Here is a 19329-nt window from a genome sequence, read left to right as displayed (position 1 = left end):
TAAAAATCAAATAAAGAAAGTTAAACAAAGAAAATTAAAAATATTAAAGCCTGAATTATTAGTCATACATATTATAAAATATAAATGTAGTATTATTGTATACGAATTTATCATACATTTTTTATTATACTTAGGATACGTTTTTGGTTTAGCTGCCACTTACTTAGCACTATTTTTGATGAAACAAGGCCAACCTGCTCTGCTTTACTTAGTTCCTTTTACACTGGGACCAACAGCCATAACCGCTTTAATCAGGGGGGAATTCAAAAGAATGTGGAATTACCATATGTACAAAGATATCGAAACTAGCCATACACTGGATAATAATTTTGTCAATGCGATTCCATAGGAAATTACCAAAAACTTTATTATTTGTAATTATATAAAGTTTGCTTTTTAACGCTCTTTCTGTTGCGCTCTATGAATGAAACTCGACTTTTAAAATTTTAATACAATCATTATGTTTTAAATCTCAATCATAAAAAAAGGTCAGATTTTTTTTATTCGCATCATATACTCTGAACTGAATAATGCATTATTATTATTATTATTTATAAATTTATTTTTTAAAGTTTGCAAATACTTGTAATTTGAAAAATCCGTAATTGATTAAGAATTGATTTTAAATGGTATTAGAGATTCTAATTTTATTTACTTTATAAAATATGATATTACTCACTAAATGTCATAGACTCGTTTTTTTTAACTCCTACGGATGGATTTTTAAAATGTTTAATATTATACCACGACTTCTAGTGAGAACTCATTATAATATTTAAATTCTTATTGTTGCTTTAGTGATAAAATCATTGTAATATGAATCTAATTGTACTTATTAATACCTAACTTTATTTTTGTTTTATATAAATTGTAGATATATTAATATATAAATCTAATATATAATTTTAATTTATTCATATAAAAAATAATTAAAGAATAATATATCAAATAGCCTTGAAATGGTGATATTATATTTACTTTATTTGAAGTTTAGAGTGAGTGCCCCATGCAAAAATAACTTATTATTATAACAATTGAGCTATTTATAGCGAAAACTTTAATCACTCAGGCTTGTGCTCTTCTAAAAAAATGGAATAAAAACGAATTTGATGCGGATCCCCCCCCCCATGAAAATCAAATTTATTACTTATAGTTGTTAAGCAGTGTGATATTTTGATGACACGTTGCGGGGATTCGTTTCCAATATCAAATTCATTTTGGCAAATAAAATTGGCCAGATCATAAAAAACACAGATATTGGTTAGTATTACTGTATATTTTTCATTTTATGAATTAGCAATTATCAAAGAAAAAAATGATAATAATAATCATCATTTTTTGCAGAAAATAAATAATGATAAAAATAAAATACATTTCTTGCCAATTTATAATATTTATAAAAAACGAAATAAATCTATATTATATATCATCACCCTTTCCTAAATTTTTAGCTGGCTCAGGGTTCCTTTCCTGAATTTGGTCCACGTAATTTTTCAGCACCTCTTAACTGTTTTGACATGATATTACTATAGTAGGAGTTAGATTTTGTTATTTTAAAAATTTCATTTATGTGAATTTTACATTAAATAACTAAGTTAATATTATTTTAACTATAATCTCCTTTTGATAAAATTTGAATTTCTGAATTTATTTTTTTATGAAATTTTTAAACTTTAATTTAATGATCGATTTTTGTATTATAAAATTATTTTGAATATCCTTATATTCATTAAATATTTATTAGATTCATTAGCATGTTTCTTCATTGTCTAATCTTTTTATTATTATATATGAAATTGTATTTAAGAATGAACGCATAAAATTAATTATAATATAAAAAATCATATTTTCAGAATCAACGAGCTAGATTTCATTATATATTTAGTTATTGTTAAACTATGTTTTATTGAAAAGTAGTCCTTTCAATATAAAAATTTGTTCTTTATATATATTAGCAACAATATGTTATTTTTTCAACTTTAAATCCTTTTTTGAGTGCGTTTTTTAAATTTAAAAATTTGATTTTACTGGAAATGTATTTCATCATGTTTGGAATACCTACCATATGAATTTCGGACAATTTTGCCATGAACTTTTGAACTTAATTCAATTTATATTAGTTTTATAGATTTTATAAATTATAAATGCTCAAAGGCTAACAGCAACATCTTATGCATATCATAAGAAATTTTTAAAAAAGCGCTCAAAAAATGATCTAATTGAGAAAAAACACATTGTCATATAAAAAATTACGTATCAAATTAAGTTATAATATTAACGTGTTAGTTAAATTGCATTAACCCAAAATAATTAATGTATATTATTTGAACCATCAGAAGTAATAATATAAAAAATTTTTAAAATTATACAATATAACCTTAGGATATGAAAAATTGAAACTAAGTTTAAGTTGAAGAAATAAAAAAATAGAAGTTAGTTTTATGTTACAAAATAAAAACGAAAATCGATATTATCAACAATATAAATAAAACAGACATTTCTTGATAAAACTTACAGATATCCTCGACATCATCTTTAACAAAAGTCTTTTCCGCATATTCCTAGTAAAAAATAATGTTTGATATTATCGATTTATCATTAAATATTTCATAAAACTGCATTATTACAAAACTAAATGCAGCATAAAACATACAGGTTTTAAAAATAAAATATAATTAATTTTAAAAGTGTATACACCTTTCCTTTTTGTAAATTATGTATTTATTCTTAAGGTTCCTACCTTTTTTAACAATACTCCTTTTTATTTCAATAAAAAATACTAAACGGGGGTTTCTATTTTTAGGATTTTATATTTATTCCAAAAAAATACATATTACGGTATTTATATATTATTTAAATTATTCTATACCTATTCACAAGGTTCCTATTTTTTTTTTAAGTTTGCCAATTGGTCTCCGAATGGTATTTAATTTTATTCCTACCTTATAAAATTAACTTGATAATTATTTTTTTTTACTTTAGAAAACTATCCCCATCTTATTTCCTCTTTATAATTGTTAAAATATTGATATATCAGCCATTAATAATAAACAAATGCAAAATAAACCTTTAGAATATCATAATAGGCTTGATAAGTCCCCCAAAAAAATTTTTTGATGATAGCCCTCCAACTACTAGATATATGCATCTAATTGACCCATCTACTGGTTTACATTATTTTCATGTTTGTTTAATTTCAACAATAGTTTATTTATATTTTTGCCTGATTTCTTTATTTGTCTAGGCTAACCCTAATCCCTCACATTGCTACAAAACATGATGAATCGATTATTAAAGATAAGCAAAGAAAATAATGACGATTAAACAAACGCCTTACCCGTTCTAGAGTTTTACTGGTAGACAAAATAATAAAGAACTATGCTTGAAATGAACTCATCTGGAGGTTTATTTTTTTTTATCTTATGTTTTATATCTATGTTTATTTTATTTTCACCCATTTCTCCAAATGATATTTCTATCACCACTACCACAATCCCTATGCCACCTCCGCCTATTTTTTAACAAATATAAACATTTAATTCTGTACGATCATTCACTTCACTAGGAGTTAATATAAATATTACTTTATCCGATTCTCTGAGAAACTTTCATGAATATTTAGAGGAATGTTCAAACTTGAATGTACAGCACGGCCAATTTCATCAACTTTATTAATGGAAAAATATGCAGTATTTCTGTCGTGACCTTTATAACAATAGTTTTATGGTTTAACATTGTCGTTCATGATTCTATTTTAGAAGGAGATACCAATTCTGACATTGACAGAAATATCGTTTTGCGTGTTAAAACTTGAATGTAAGTACAGCCAATTTCATCAACTTTATTAATGGAAAAATATGCAGTAGTTCTGTCGTGGCCTATAACAATACTTACTACCGTTTTATGGTTTAGTTAACATTGTCGTTCATGATTCTATTTTAGAGGGGGTTACCAATGCTGACATTGACAGAAATATCGTTTTGCGTTCATAGGCATATCATATTTATCAGGACGTATTGTGTTTTGTACACTGCTTTGGTAATCCGTCATTACTTCCATCTACAACCCTAAATGATATAAAATTATACATTAATTGCCCAGATTTATTTTGTCACTTTTTCCATCAAAAATTAAAATGTCAACAAGGATTTGCTCTTAATTTTATCAAATACATAATAAATATTCCTTATTATTTTTTTAAAAAATTATCCTAAATTTATATGTCAATAAAAAAAAATATCATAAAAAATATATAAATAATTTGCATATAAGTTTCATTAGTGTTTAATGGCATTTTTGTAATTTAAATAGACAGCATTTTTTTTTACTTAACATAAAAAAATATATATCCCTTATCAAATTCTTTGACAAATAATTTCAGAAATGCAAGACATACATTAAATTTATCTGAAAAACAACAATAACCTTATAAAATAAACAACAAAATTTTTAGATATAATTTTAATTGATCATATTACAAAAAAGTATAAGAGTCGGTTATTTTTATTTTATTTGTCATGATTCTCTAATAAGTGGTTGCCCAGGCCTTCCCAGTTTCCCTTAATACGGAATTTACCTGTTTTTTTTTCTTTATTAGACTAATTAGTAAATCAGATATTTCCCGTTCATGTGATGATATTTAAAATTTAACTATCTCCGAGGCGGGAAAAAATTTTCAAAATTATAATGGGTAGGACTGGGCTTAGAACCTTAAAATTAATATTAGCTTGCACCTGACTTGGGAATATCTTTTACAAATTATTAAGGGTTGAGCTGGGCTTGATAAACTATTTTTAAATTATAAGATCTTGGATGCTTCCTAATATTGTGAGCTTGAACCTGGCATGACATCTATCGCAAAAAATAAATAAAAATCTCATTCCCCGTCATTTTTGACGGGCTTTCTACTGGTTTATATAAAAATAGTAATAATATAACATGTCTCCCTTTTCAAGGTAAAAATCTTGGGTGACAATTTTTGCGATAAAAAACAAAAATCAAATGAATATTATAATCAACCATCATTGGTAGCCTCTTCATTTTTGTTAGAATTGAAAGGTTTGGGAGAGGATAAAAAACATAGTTTAATCTAAATAAAAAAAGATAATGGATTAAATAAGGAAGAGTATGAAAATCGAAACCAAAATAACAAAATTTATATTTTCCTTTATTCCTCTACGTCAATTATAAAATAATAAATTATAGAGTAAAAATATACAAAATTAACATTATAAACGATATATTAAAAATTTATAAAAATTAAAATAAAACAAAAATTGAAAAGTATTATAATATTCATAAAATCTCAAATATATATCTTTACTTTAATCCTCATTTACATAATAATATTAATATTCTTCTAATTTGAATAAGACATTTTTCGTGTAACGTATTATTCATCTGAATATTACAACACTCATCCACATAAGTTAGACTTAGACCCACCATTCTACAAATAACATACTTCCCTTTCTCTTTTATTCTTTATCCGATGACTTGTTTTAATCACATATTGACTGGTATTCTATGTTCTAACTACAATTGCCTCCTGTCTCGTATTTTTGCTTCGTTTGTATCCGATTACCGCTTTATTGCCTTTACAAAGTTTTATTCTTTTAATAACAGATTGAAACTCTTGGATCCTATCTTCTGTTGCTTGTCCATCCCCGGTAAATGATTATCTCTTAATCTCGGTAGGCGTTTGACAAATCAGATTAACACTTGCTTTTCAACGATTCACAATTGCTAGTCAACAATTATCGATTGATACTAGTCTTTCTTACAGCTCTGTTTCTTCTAAAGTCCGCCTTAAATTCTTTGATAAATTATCCTAGTTTTCGTTTGTTTCTAATGGTCTCTTGTAACTAATGATTAGCGCTTTATCTCGGTAAACGATTGACAATAATTGGCCTGCGATTAACGATTGTTTTCACGAATTCTTGTCCCTATACTCGACTTTCGTATCCTATACTAAAGTTTCGGTAAATCATTGGCGATAATGATCAGCGATTAACGATTGTTTCCACGAATTCTTGTCCCTATGATCGTCGACTTCATCGATTCTATTGTTTATCTATCCTAATTTGATCTTTTTAGTCTTATGTCCTAGTCGTTTCTACCTAAATTATTCTATTAGACCCTTCATAACTTCTAAAATATTTTAATGCTTTTTTTTTAAATTCATTTTTAAATTTAAAATACATAGTTCAAATATACCAAAATAAATTATATAAATATGTTTAATTCATCTTAAGTCTAAGTTTCCGCATCTACTCCAATTCTGCCTAACATAATCTATTAAATTGCTTAACTTCTCTCGATGACATATGTCATTGCTTCTCTCTTAATCCTGAATTGCTCACTTTTTTCTCTAAATTTTAAATTAATAATACATAGCCCAAATATTCTAAATAATTTATATTATTATGTCAAATTCTACCACCTCTTTACCCTCAATTAGCCTAGATCCATATCTTCATTGAACCATTTGCCTGTAGTTGTCCTTTAGCTATCTTGATCCTCATCTTTTGTCATCCATGTCTAAAGCTGAATTCAAATCTAAAATTCTCTTGATTATTTTGATTCTAAAAATCTCTTTGTTGTAAATTTTTACCCAAAAAAATATTTTTTTCTTCTTGTGACATTACGCATTTATTTCATTTTACTAATGAATTCTTGTACTCACATGTTCTTTAAGCAAAATAAAATGTCTTCTTATCTTCTCCTTTATGCGGCTCACTCAAATGTTCAAAAACAACTAAATATTTTTTTTATTCTTCTTTTTTGTTCATGTTTGTTCACTTTCGTTGTTAAAAAACAATTCAATTATGTTATCATTAATTCCCACACAAAATTATGATTCTCATAATTATAGCACAATCGATAATGTCTATAATCATTTTTAAAACACATAAAAATGTGATTCTATAATTCTTGCACCACTTGTTAAAAAAAAACAAATCAGGGGAGTCGCTAGCCTTTACAATTTCAGGGGGCTCAACTAAAAAAAAATATGAGGGCTTCGCCCCCATACTCCCTGTATTGCGGGCCTTTGACCCGCTTTTGTCCCGCCTTCGGCGGCCGGGTTTTATATTAATATATTTTACTTTTTTAATTGAAATTTGTAAACTCTGAACAATTATCATAATCTTTTGTCATTTATTATACAAATAATAAAAGTAGAACAATACAAGATATTTCTAAATATAATATTTTTTAATATAAAATATTTATCCATTTATTACAATATTAAATATTTTCGATTGCGAATATAAAAAAATCTCTGTCTAAAGAATTACAAGTGATAAAAAAGGTTAACCTCAATTGATAATAGTTTTTAAAAACCACACAGGGCGATATAATTTAGCAAACTACATTGACAAAAGGTTATTAAACTAATATAAAGCTGTGTTACCATTTTAGACAATGTTTTATAGAATTGACCAGGCTTGTTAATTGATCCTTTTAAAAAGATCGAATCCCGATCACGATATTTTCAAAAAAAGAGGAAGGATCGCGATCCTTTTCTTATTTAAATTTCTGGAGGAAATTTCTAATCGATGCAAAATTAACTAATATAAATATAAATTAAATATGGTATAAATTTATTGCAATTGAATAATAATATAATAACAATTAGAATATATTTATTTATAATTAAAATTATCCTTTAATAAAAAATTTTCTAAGTTATTATCATTTAAACATCCACGTCTTTAATTAAACACATGTTTAGCTTTACTATACGCGTTCCACAGGAGCGCTTGATGGCAAAGGTGTTATATTCAATAATATTTTTTTTAATTAACACAAGTATTAAAAATATTCATTGAATCATCATTTGAATAAAAAAAAATTAATTGAACGAGCATTTGTGAAGAATTTTTCCCAAAGAAGGTATCTATTTTATCCATATATTCATTTGAAGCATCTACATGTGGTTGATCCTGCTTATTTCCCAAAGGGCAGTTGACATTTCACCAACAGATTTTATGGCAGATTAATATAAAGCCAATTTAGCTTAAATTTTGGGTGATTTATTGCTGCCAATATGTTACTGTCATAAATTAATTTATTATTAAATAAGTGTTCATTCATATAAATCAGGTATCTGCAAAACTTAGCCCTTATTAACATATCAATAAATATTTTATTAATTATTTATTCTTATTATATGCATATTGTTATGCTCTTCACAAATAAATTATAAAAAATTTATTAGAAGTTGAATATTTAATATGAACACAAATTGAAGATGCCAATTTAATTTATTAAATATAGTCAAAATCTAAAATAACATAAATAACTAAAACTTAAAAATATAAAATGAAAGACAAACTAAAAATTATAAAAAAAGGTTTTCCTTTTTTTTTCTTCTTGGTATTACATTTTTTATCTCTATATTTATTTATACCACTAAAATTTTCATACCATCGATATTATTTTATATAATTGTCCTTTAATTTTCTAAAATTTAACCTTTAGATTAACTTTACAATTTAAACATTTTATCTTTACAAAATTTATATTCAAATTTCTTTAAATTTATAATTAATTCAATATACGTATTCGACAAAATGTATCTTTATAAGAATTATTTACTTCTAAATGCCTTTTTGGTTTGAACAACTAATCTTTGAAGAAGATATTTTGTTCTTACATAAAGTTTACACTGATCATTGTATAGTTACTTCCATCCATTTTACATAAAGTAAAATACTTACATAAATTATGAAATGATAAAAGATTATCATTCTCACTTATATCTTATTTTCTAAATCAATAATGGAGGAAATTATTAAAACCTAGAATTTATTTATATTATATATAATATAATTTAATAAATAAAACTTGTAGTCTATAAATCTCGTTCTAGATAAAATTTAGGAAATTGTTAATAAAATATGGTGGAATGGAAGTTGATAAAATATGATGTAGATAGATATTTTTTTAAAAATTAATATTTTAATTTAATTTTCAAAATTTTTATTTTATTTATTGCTTTTTAGGTAAAAAATTAATTTTTAAAAAGATCGGGATCGAAAATTAAAAAAAAAAAGATCTAAATCACGATCCTCAATTTAAGTCAGGATTATAAATTCGGGAAAATTGACAAATTTAGGATCGAATCCAGGATCGGCGAACTTTTGATTCGATCCTTTGACAACTCTGGAATTGATTAATAAGGAAAAATTTTAGGCCTAGCCAAATCAATGATTATTAAAGAGGATAATATAAACGACTAATCCAAATCTATATGGGTTAATGATAGTTAGTAAGCAAAATTTTCTAAATACCAACCTAATTTGCTAAATACCGAGCAAAATTAATTAAAATCTAATTTTTTTTAACATAAATTATAACCGTATCACATGGTCAAGTCCGGTCTCTTATATATTATCCCCCCAAGGACGGAACCACCAAGTTGAAATGAGAAAAAAAGATGATCTTTGGGATTCGGACCCAGAACCATCGAATGGTAATCGACGCTCTAGAAAAATCCTTATTTTGCAAATATATATTATAAATAAATTTGGTAGTACTTATCCAATTGAAAAATAAACAAAATACGAATGATAGGTACAACCTTGGGGCAGTAACAATCATTAATCGACTATATGGTGGTTAGACCTAGATGATATTATGAAGCTAGATAATTAATCGAGAAAATTATTGTAAGAAATTAAATTTCTAATAGATTATCCATTTTTAATGATATATAACCGACTAGACAGTTATTGCTCATTTAGATTATGCAATATATGCTCTCAGCAGCAGGAGTAATAATCTTAAATTGCATTGTCATACAAATAATAGATGCTGGTTAATTTATAGTCATAACCATGACGCTCACGATGTAACTCATATCAGAATTTATTATGTTAGATAAATTGATAAAACAAAAGCACTAAGAATCTTTAGAAAAAATTGTGCAAATATATTGAAGCCTTGAGTTATTTACACGGTAAGTATGGCATATTAGAAATGAATTATTTAGTAGCTAGAAAATGAGGACCAGAGTGATATGATAAAAGCAATTAAGATCCTATATATTATTGTATTGTCAATGTATTCAAATATTTATAATTATTTTTTTGTAGAAACAGGCGGTCATATCAAAAGTAAGTATTTACTGTTGGTTTCTGATTTTTCCCTATATCAAAAATAAATTTTTTATAAGTACCATGTCTTTTAGCTAATTTTGGATAATGATAAAAAAAATTTATAAAATAAATATTAAACTATATATTTACTCACAGATACTAACGCCTAAAATTGCGTTTCATGATATAAATTATAAGGTTAAATTATTTGATAAAATAGGTTCTCTACGCCGGTTAGTTATTGTTGCATATTCATTTATAAAGTGATCCATAAAAATGTTATTATAGTATTTTTTCTATGCTCAATAGAGCCAACGAATTTAATTTTTCCAGGCCCATTGTCGATCGAATATATGTTTTTACCCGTTTTAATGCTGAAAACGATCATCTTTCACATGAGGATGAATTAAAAGATTAATTAGCGCAATTTTAAAGCAATTATGTATACAAAATATATCGATGGGTACGATTTTTATCAAATCTATTATTTATTTACACATAGATTTGCATTTTTTATTACAGGTTAAAATATAAACCTTTAATATTGCCTATTCTTCCATTGGGTCAATAAGATTATAATGTTTAGATAAATGATTTAATGATATCACTATTTAAAAAAAAAGGGGGGGGGGGAGGAATGCAAAACACTTTTAGCTATTAATATATCTGTGTTTTCTTGATAAAATCTTTGTTTTAATTCATTTATTATAATATCCAAAATTGGATAAAAGACATGACACTTATAAAAAGTTTTTGTTTGATCGGAATAATTAGGAGAAACAATAATATCTATTTAAATAGAATCATTTAAAATGGTCTAAGGCATTGGCGTAGCTACGGGGGGGGGGGGGGTTCGGGTTTGGACCCCCCCCCCAGAACAATTAATTTTTTTTTAGAATATTCGTTTAAAAGACTCAAAAGTGACTTTGTATCAAATAAATACCATGAATATTTATATTTTTCTGGTTTTGATGTTTGTGGAAGGATATTATTACTTTTATATATATATATAAATTATTCTGTATATTATTTTAAAGTCATTGATAATAATCTATTAATTTTAATAATATATTATTGATGCATTTTTAAAAAAATATTTATTATAAATTATCCAAGATATGGTTCGAAAATAATAATATGAAATAAAAAAGTGCATAATCTACCCCCCCCCCTCAGAGCAATTTTTTTAGATTATTCGTTCAAAAGATTCAAAAAAAGTGACTTTATATCAAATAAATACCATGAATATTTATATTTTTCTGGTTTTGATGTTTGTGGAAGGATATTATAACTTTTATATATATAAAAATTATTCTGTATATTATTTTAAAGTCATTGATAATAATCTAATAAATTATAATAATATATTATTTATGCATATTTAAAAAAATATTTATTATAATTTATCGAAGATATGGTTCGAAAATAATAATATGAAATAAAATAGTGCATAATCTACTTTCTCATGATTTTGAGGTTAAAAAATATTTAATCCAGTGTACTAATTAATATCTTATGCATTATAGGCTCTATTGAAAATAATAAGGATGATGTAAATACACCAGGTCAAAATATCATTTAATATAAAAAATATTTAAAATTAATAGCTAACTATTTTTATTTTAGAATTTAAAATTAAACACCTAGTCATAGTTTTAACTAAATTAAAATTGCCAGTACAAACCACTTTGGGTAATTTATTATTTTAAATAATTTTGGCTAACCAAAATATTTTGACATTTATAAGATATACCCAAACGTAGGAGGGAAGAAAATGATCTTGATACACTCATTTATATACCCAAAGACCATATAAAATCACTACCTAGTACAAGTTATATAATCTATTAAGATTTAAATATTTTTTATTATAGATTTAGATATATCAAGTATTACATTTAATAAAAATGATGATAGTCAACAAAATGAACACACCAAATCACTAATTAATATAGAAAATCAAATGATGAACTTGATATCATAAGCAACAATTTACCACTCACCTCAGGTATTTTATGAACTTATATGACCTTATTTAAATGTATTCATTTAAATTTTAGAAATACCTAGATATTCTATAAAAAATTATGATAAAAATAAGCTAAATACACTTGATCACTTCAAATCTCTACCTAGTAAAAGTAATGTTAACTATTACCTTTAAATATTTATATCATAATTTTAGGTATATCAAGTATCACATTAAAGAAGAATGATAGTAGTCAACAAAATATTATAGGCTGTATCAATTTAGAATTTAAAGGTTATCTAATATGTTGTTTTATTTTAATTTATTTTTATAGGAATATCTCAATTAATATTCACACCAAGGGGTAAAAAAAATAGTGATAACAAACAAAAAAATACACTAAGTCACAACAAATCACTATCTAATAAATGTAATGTAATCAATTACTTATTAATAGTTACATTAAAATTTTAGATATATCTAAAAAATCTAGGGAGAATTTAAATGGAAATGAAGTTCCACTCATGTCAGGTATTAGTCTTATTTAAATTATATTTATTTAAAATCTTAGCAATTCCCACATACTCCAGAAAACTAAAGAATAATAGACAACCAATTATACTAGATCATTTAGAACCATCACCTACTACAAGTGATATAGTCTATTACTTTATACTTATAATAATCAAAAGTTGGTTCCAAAGCTAACATGTCATCTATGATTATTAGCCTAGGTTTCTCAATATTAATTTTAAACATCTACAGTGAAGAGGGGGGATATTTTTCACCAGATGTTAAAACAAAATAAAAGGATACTATTATATTTTTATTTTAATCATACTTAAACATTAATCTATGTTAAAAAAATTATAAACAACTTTTTTTAAAAAAAAAACTTTTTAAAAAAAACATATATTTTCACATATCATTTACGTAATTTAATATTTTTGTATATTTAATTTAATATTAATTAATTTTTCAATCTTATAATGTTTAATATAGACCACATTCTTTATAATACATCTCCTTTACTCTCAAGTACTTCTGTAAATTATTCTTTGCCAATCTCAGATGGGAATTATATGGAAAATTATCAATCACATTCTAATATTTCTGCAAATAATAATTCTTTAGCAACTATTAATGAAAATATAAATCATTCTCAAATATCATCCATTCCTAAACCCAAAAGAACATACAATTGTTGGAACAAAGATAAAATTGAAATGGTAATGAAAATATTAGCAATGCCAGAGGAAGAACAGATGAAGGTTAAGGACATTGCTAAATTTGTTAATATGTCGAAGGCATCAATACATAAAATAAAACGGGATACATTCCCAGAAATTATTCGTGAGCCCCTAAAGGAATTCTCGCTTAAACAAAGGGGGAGAAAAATTAAAGACACAGCAAATATTGAAAGGCAAATTATGGATTTGCTAATCGACAATAATACCTTCACGGTGAAGGATATAATTGAGAATTTGCCCTCTGGTTCTCCAAAAACATCCGATGGTCCAAAAAAAGAGCTGGGAAAGAACCAGATCGCAGGAATACACCAGGAGCTATCAATATTTGACAGGTGTATTGCCGCAAATTGCTGAACATTTCCAGAGAAAGACTCTATTTTCTCAACGAAACAGGCATCAATTTTCATGTTGTACCTGTCTATGCTTGGGCACCACTCAACGTTAGACCATCAATAAAGGTGCCACCCTCAAAAGGGAAAAATGTAAGTGTACTTTGCACTATAGGAATTTGTGGAGTTATCCATTATAAAATCATCGAAGGATCATATAATGGTATGTTATTCCGAAATTCATTAATGGATATTATTAGTATATTACCACCAGATGCCATATTAGTTATGGACAATGCGTCAATACATAAAAGTCATCTAATTGATGACTATAAAGAGAGAATTGAATATCTTCCCCCATACTCACCACAATTAAACCCAATTGAAAATTTTTTCGGGGTTTTCAAAAACAAGTACAGGTCATTAATTCCCAGATCAAGTACAAGGGAACATATAATAAATAATATTAATCAAATAATGAATCAATTTATTCCATATGATTTTACAAATTTCTATAATCATATGCAACATTATTTGGAGCTGGGCTATCTGGACTACCTCTTGACTAAAGTAATCTAATTATATAATAAATTACGATTAACATTTTTTAATATTTATAGGTACTACTTAAGCAAGCAATTTATGACTATGAACTATCATTAAATATTTCATATTTTATTAATTAATATTCATGTATTAGTGTAATTACGAATATATTTCTTATTATATATAATTATATGTATTACATATACGAATTGAATAAAATATTAAATTAAAGTTATGTCTCAAATATGATAAAATAAAGTGAGAGAAAAAAACTATTTTCAGAAATAAAAGATTCTGACTAAGATCTTACAACTTAAATGAATAATTTATCATTATATTTAAAATTATTATACATAAAATATCGTTAACTAAGTAAAAGAAAATATGTGATGACAAAACTTTTTATATTTTTTTATAAAAATTTTTTTTTATGTAAGTGTGACATTTAAAAAAGTTGTTTAATATTTTTTTAACATAGATTAATGTTTAAGTATGATTAAAATAAAAATATAATAGTATCATTTTATTTTGTTTTAACATCTGGTAAAAAATATCCCCCCTTTCACTGTATCATATATTGGTAAAAAAATATTGCCAACACAATTTTGATTTTTTCACTTTGAAGGATATCGACTTAAATTTACAGTTTAAAAAAAACATTTATTTTTTGATCTATATTTTTAATGTGTTTACTAATTATAAAATATATCATTTATAATTAAGGCAATATAATATTTATAATAAAGCAATTTATATGTATAATACTAATATTTATAATTAAGGCAATATAATATTTATAATTAAAGCAATATAATATTTATAATTAAAGCTATATAATATTTATAATTAAAGCAATATAATATTTATAATTAAATCAATATAATATTTAAATTTTAAATAATCGCTTTTTATTTGTAAATAACTTCTAAAAGTATAATAAAATGAAACGTATATCAATAAAATTGTGTCAATGTGTTATTTTAATTAAAATTAGTGGTTAATGGCTCAATTTTAGCCGATATGGCTAACTCAATATATTAGCCAGAAAATTTTGCTCATGGAGATACAAGTTTTATATTATTCAAGAAATCTCTAGGCTTGAACAATATTTTTTGGCAAAAATATTGAGTTAGCTGTTTATAAAAATCAGCTCAAGTCGAGCCGTTTAACAACACTAATTAAAATAATTAATAATTCTAGGACTTTTATATTATAAGAAAAACCAATATGATTTTTAAGATAAACCCGGCCGAAGGCCGGGCAAAAGGGCCGAAGGCCCGTTAAAGGGGGTCTGAGGGGCGAAGCCCCCGAGGCTTTTATATGTGAACCCCCTCTAAGGAAAATTCCTAGCTACGCCACTGGTCTAAGGTATATTTGTTCTTTTATTTCTTATTTTTATATTATATTAATTGCAAAATTAATTTGCTTAGGTAAATAATGAAGATAAATACGAATTATTTCTTGAGAAAGAAATGATAAGAGACTCAATAAGAGCCAATGCTGTTGATATGTCTGAATCTGATTTTTGCAAAAATAAATACACATAATTGTATATATAAAATTCCCTTTGCTTTCACCATATCACCATGCTCTATATTTCATAGATAAGAAATAATTGCAAGGAAAGTCATTTTTACTGCCTCTATCGTTCTAAAAAGGAATCCCCAACGTGTTGAACTCAAGGCATCAATATTTTTCGATTTTGACTAGTGTTATTAAATGGCTCCATTTGAGCCGATTTTTAAAAATGGCTAACACAAGATTTTGGCCAGAAAAATAATACCAAAGCTTTGAGATTTAGCTAATAAATGTATAAACCTTTGTGCCATCTATGAGAAAAATCTTCAGACTTAAGTTATTTTCTTATAGATAAAATATTGAGTCGGTCGTTTTTAAAAATCGGCTCAAATCGAACCGTTTAACAACACTAATTTTAACCCTAATTTTAATTTATAATCAATAAATTTATTATGATGGATAACCGATATTGAGAAAAAAGCATTAATACCTTCTAATACATTGAAAAAACTACCTAGACTGAGGTACTGATTTGCAAGCAGAGATCAATACAGGTTGAGTATATGCGAATAGCAGGGCACTTATATATCCATTTTATGATTTTTGCGATATCTTTCCTGGACTCCTGAAAGATGAACTTTCATAACACTTGCACCATCATATGCTTGAGCAACGCAAATTGCATTTAATTGTTGTTTAAGGTTGTTATTAGTGTCTATGTTAGGGTGCATTCACAGTAAGCGACAGCGACACGACAAAATACAAATATATGCAATTACCTATGACTATTCATAGTGAGCTTTAGCGACGCGACACGACATTCCCGCCATATCTGTTGCATAAACAAAGAAATCAAATTTTTGTTATTTTCAAAGCGACATTACTACAATATGGCCTAAATAGCAAATTTGCAAATGAATTTTTGAAATGCTTTTATATTAATAATGTTATATATGTATATATAATTTTAGAATATAAATAAATTATGTTATATATTTTTAATGATTTTTTTATAATTAATAATTAAAGAAAATTATTTTTAATGATTTTTTTATAATTAATAATTAAAGAAAATTTATATTAACGGCAATAAATTTTTTCGAGCAATGTAATATTTTACAACTTTATATGATTTTTGAGCACATTTTTTGAAATTAAAAATCAAATTTTACAGGAAATGTATTGCATAATGTTTGGAATACCTACCCCAACACTAAAAATTCCAGACAATTTTGCAAATTTATAATCTCCATAAATTTTTTATATAAATTATAAATGATTCAAAGGAAGATAGATATAATAAGCATGCTGGAATTCATTTCTAGTAAGATCAGATGTTTACAATTTAAAATCAAATATGATTTAAAGTTGATTAAATAACAGATTGCTGGAAAAAAAGCAGATTACTGCTAACTTATATGCTCAACGTCTACATAACAGGATTTTTACTGGATTCAAACCCCCCTCAAAAACCACCCCCTAATGCAGCGATATTCCCACATTATCAATAACATCTTTTTATTTATAATTGTACTCCCTTCATAAATTTTTAAAAAATAACTTAATATATTAATGCTCTACTACCAAATATCAAATTGTGAATCTAAAACAGTCACTAGAACTTGAATTCAATTAATAACCCCCTCATTTACAATGAATGCATTATTATTAAATTGTTTGAAATGAATATAAGTTTACTGATAGAATGCCTATCCCCTTTTAAATTACATTTAAAGGGATGCCATAGGGGCGTCGCTAGCCCTTACAATCTCAGGGGGCTCAACTAAAAATAATTTTATGGGGGGCTTCGCCCCCCCCCCCATACCCCATAATTTGCGGCCGGGTTTTATATAAATAAATACTTTTTTAAAATTTGTTAACTCTGAACAATTATTCTGAATTTCATATTTTGTCATTTATTATTTATGCATGCAAAATAAACTGGCATATAAATAATTAAAACAATACAAGACATTTCTAAAAATAATATTTTTTAATACAAAATCTATTTATTACAGTATAAATTTTCGATTGCTGATATAAAAAAAATTTGCGTCTAAAGAATTATAAGTGATAAAAAATATTAATTAATTCATACATATGCCTCAATTGATAATAGTTTTTAAAAACCACATAATGCAATAATATAATTCTTAGCAACTTACATTGACAAAAGGTTATCAAACTAATATAACTTACCATTTTCTCCATTTATAGAATGGACTAATTAGGTAAAATTTATAGGCCTAAACCAAATCAACAATTCTTGAATAAGAGAGTATAAACGACCAATCCAAATCATAAAACTATTAAGTGGTTAGAGCTTCCATTTAGATGGCATGATGGAAGTTAGATAAGTAATCGAGAAAATTATCGTGAGTTATTAAATTTCTAAAAGATTATCTTCCATTTTAAATGATATATAAACGACTACACAGTTGACCATTATTGTTTATCTAAAATATGCAATCATATGCTCTCAGCCGTTTTTGTAATAATCTTAAATTACATAGAAACACAAATAATATATTGAATCATGACACTCACGATGTAAACTTATATCAGAATTTATTATGTTGGATAAATTGATAAAATAAAAACACTAAAAATATTTGGAAGAAATACTATTGCATATATATTGAAGCCTGGAGTTATTTACACGGCAATGCCATATTAAAAATGAATTATTTTCTAACTATAAAATAAGGACCAGAATGATATGTTAAACAATTAAGATTTTATATATTGTCTCACCACCTTGGTATATTATATCTTAAAATAATAGAATATTATCAAAAATATACTTGTATTAAAAATTTAACTCGAAACTGTTTTTCAAAAAAGAAAAATATAGCTTTCCTAAAACACGTAAAAAAGAGAAGAAAAGATATCAAATTTATTACATCTATTGCAGGATGAATAATAATCTGTTTAATTTTTAAAATTATTACAACTATATAGATGGCGTTAAATATTTGGGTGCAAATTATTACCATATTTATTATCAAAGCAATTCATTAGTAAAATTTATTATAATATTAACTGTAATATATTATATAACTGTAAAATACGTCTATAAAAGTGGCATTTTATCTAATATTTTATAACCAACTTTATATAATAGAAAATTATAAACTATATATCTATTTATTTAATTTTTATAAGGAAATCTCTTATACTTATATTTGGACATTGAAAATATTTTTAGGAATAGGTATGATTATTAAATTTCATAATAAATATACAGTTGGTTAGTCATTTTGAACTCGGCTAATTACAATATTAAATTTGTAAATTTTCAAATAATATATGATTATATTTATTTAATTAGGGTTATATAATAACTTAAATAATAAAAGTCAATTAAACCTCAATTGTTAAAGCTAAATTAATATTTAGTGAGTTATTGATATTATATTTTTAATAAGGAATTTGATTGCAAGCTGACATAGTGAAAATATAATTTATATGTATTAATCTAATCTAATAGTTAAAATAGTATTCATTTAATAAAAATTTAAATAGACTTATAAATTTCTAAATAATAAAATTAAATCTATATATTACTTAATGGAATTATAAAAGAAATCATTCAGGGGGCTATCAAAAAAATA

The 19329-nt window shown here is 25.2% G+C and overlaps 1 protein-coding gene and 1 long non-coding RNA gene across 7 annotated transcripts in view; both read left to right on the top strand.

Annotated features, from left to right (window-relative positions):
• Nucleotides 1-839, top strand: part of LOC135931180 (signal peptide peptidase-like 2A) — a 35635-nt gene extending 34796 nt beyond the window's left edge. For all 6 annotated transcript variants that reach the window (XM_065468103.1, XM_065468104.1, XM_065468102.1 and 3 more), the window contains one exon: nucleotides 135-839. In XM_065468103.1, the coding sequence (XP_065324175.1) occupies nucleotides 135-349 (215 nt within the window). In that variant the 3' untranslated portion in view covers nucleotides 350-839. The remainder of the gene's footprint in view (nucleotides 1-134) is intronic.
• A 10779-nt stretch (nucleotides 840-11618) lies between these two features.
• On the top strand, nucleotides 11619-12048 carry LOC135922507 (uncharacterized). The gene is made up of 4 exons (XR_010570938.1): nucleotides 11619-11668; nucleotides 11730-11795; nucleotides 11851-11937; nucleotides 11978-12048. It is a non-coding gene; the product is annotated as an uncharacterized LOC135922507 (long non-coding RNA).
• Nucleotides 12049-19329: the final 7281 nt, after the last annotated feature.

The sequence above is a fragment of the Gordionus sp. m RMFG-2023 genome, chromosome 1 (assembly GCF_954871325.1).
Source record: "Gordionus sp. m RMFG-2023 chromosome 1, tfGorSpeb1-WG-v2, whole genome shotgun sequence".
Lineage (NCBI taxonomy): Eukaryota > Metazoa > Nematomorpha > Gordioida > Chordodea > Parachordodidae > Gordionus > Gordionus sp. m RMFG-2023.
This window is presented reverse-complemented; position numbering and strand designations above follow the sequence as displayed.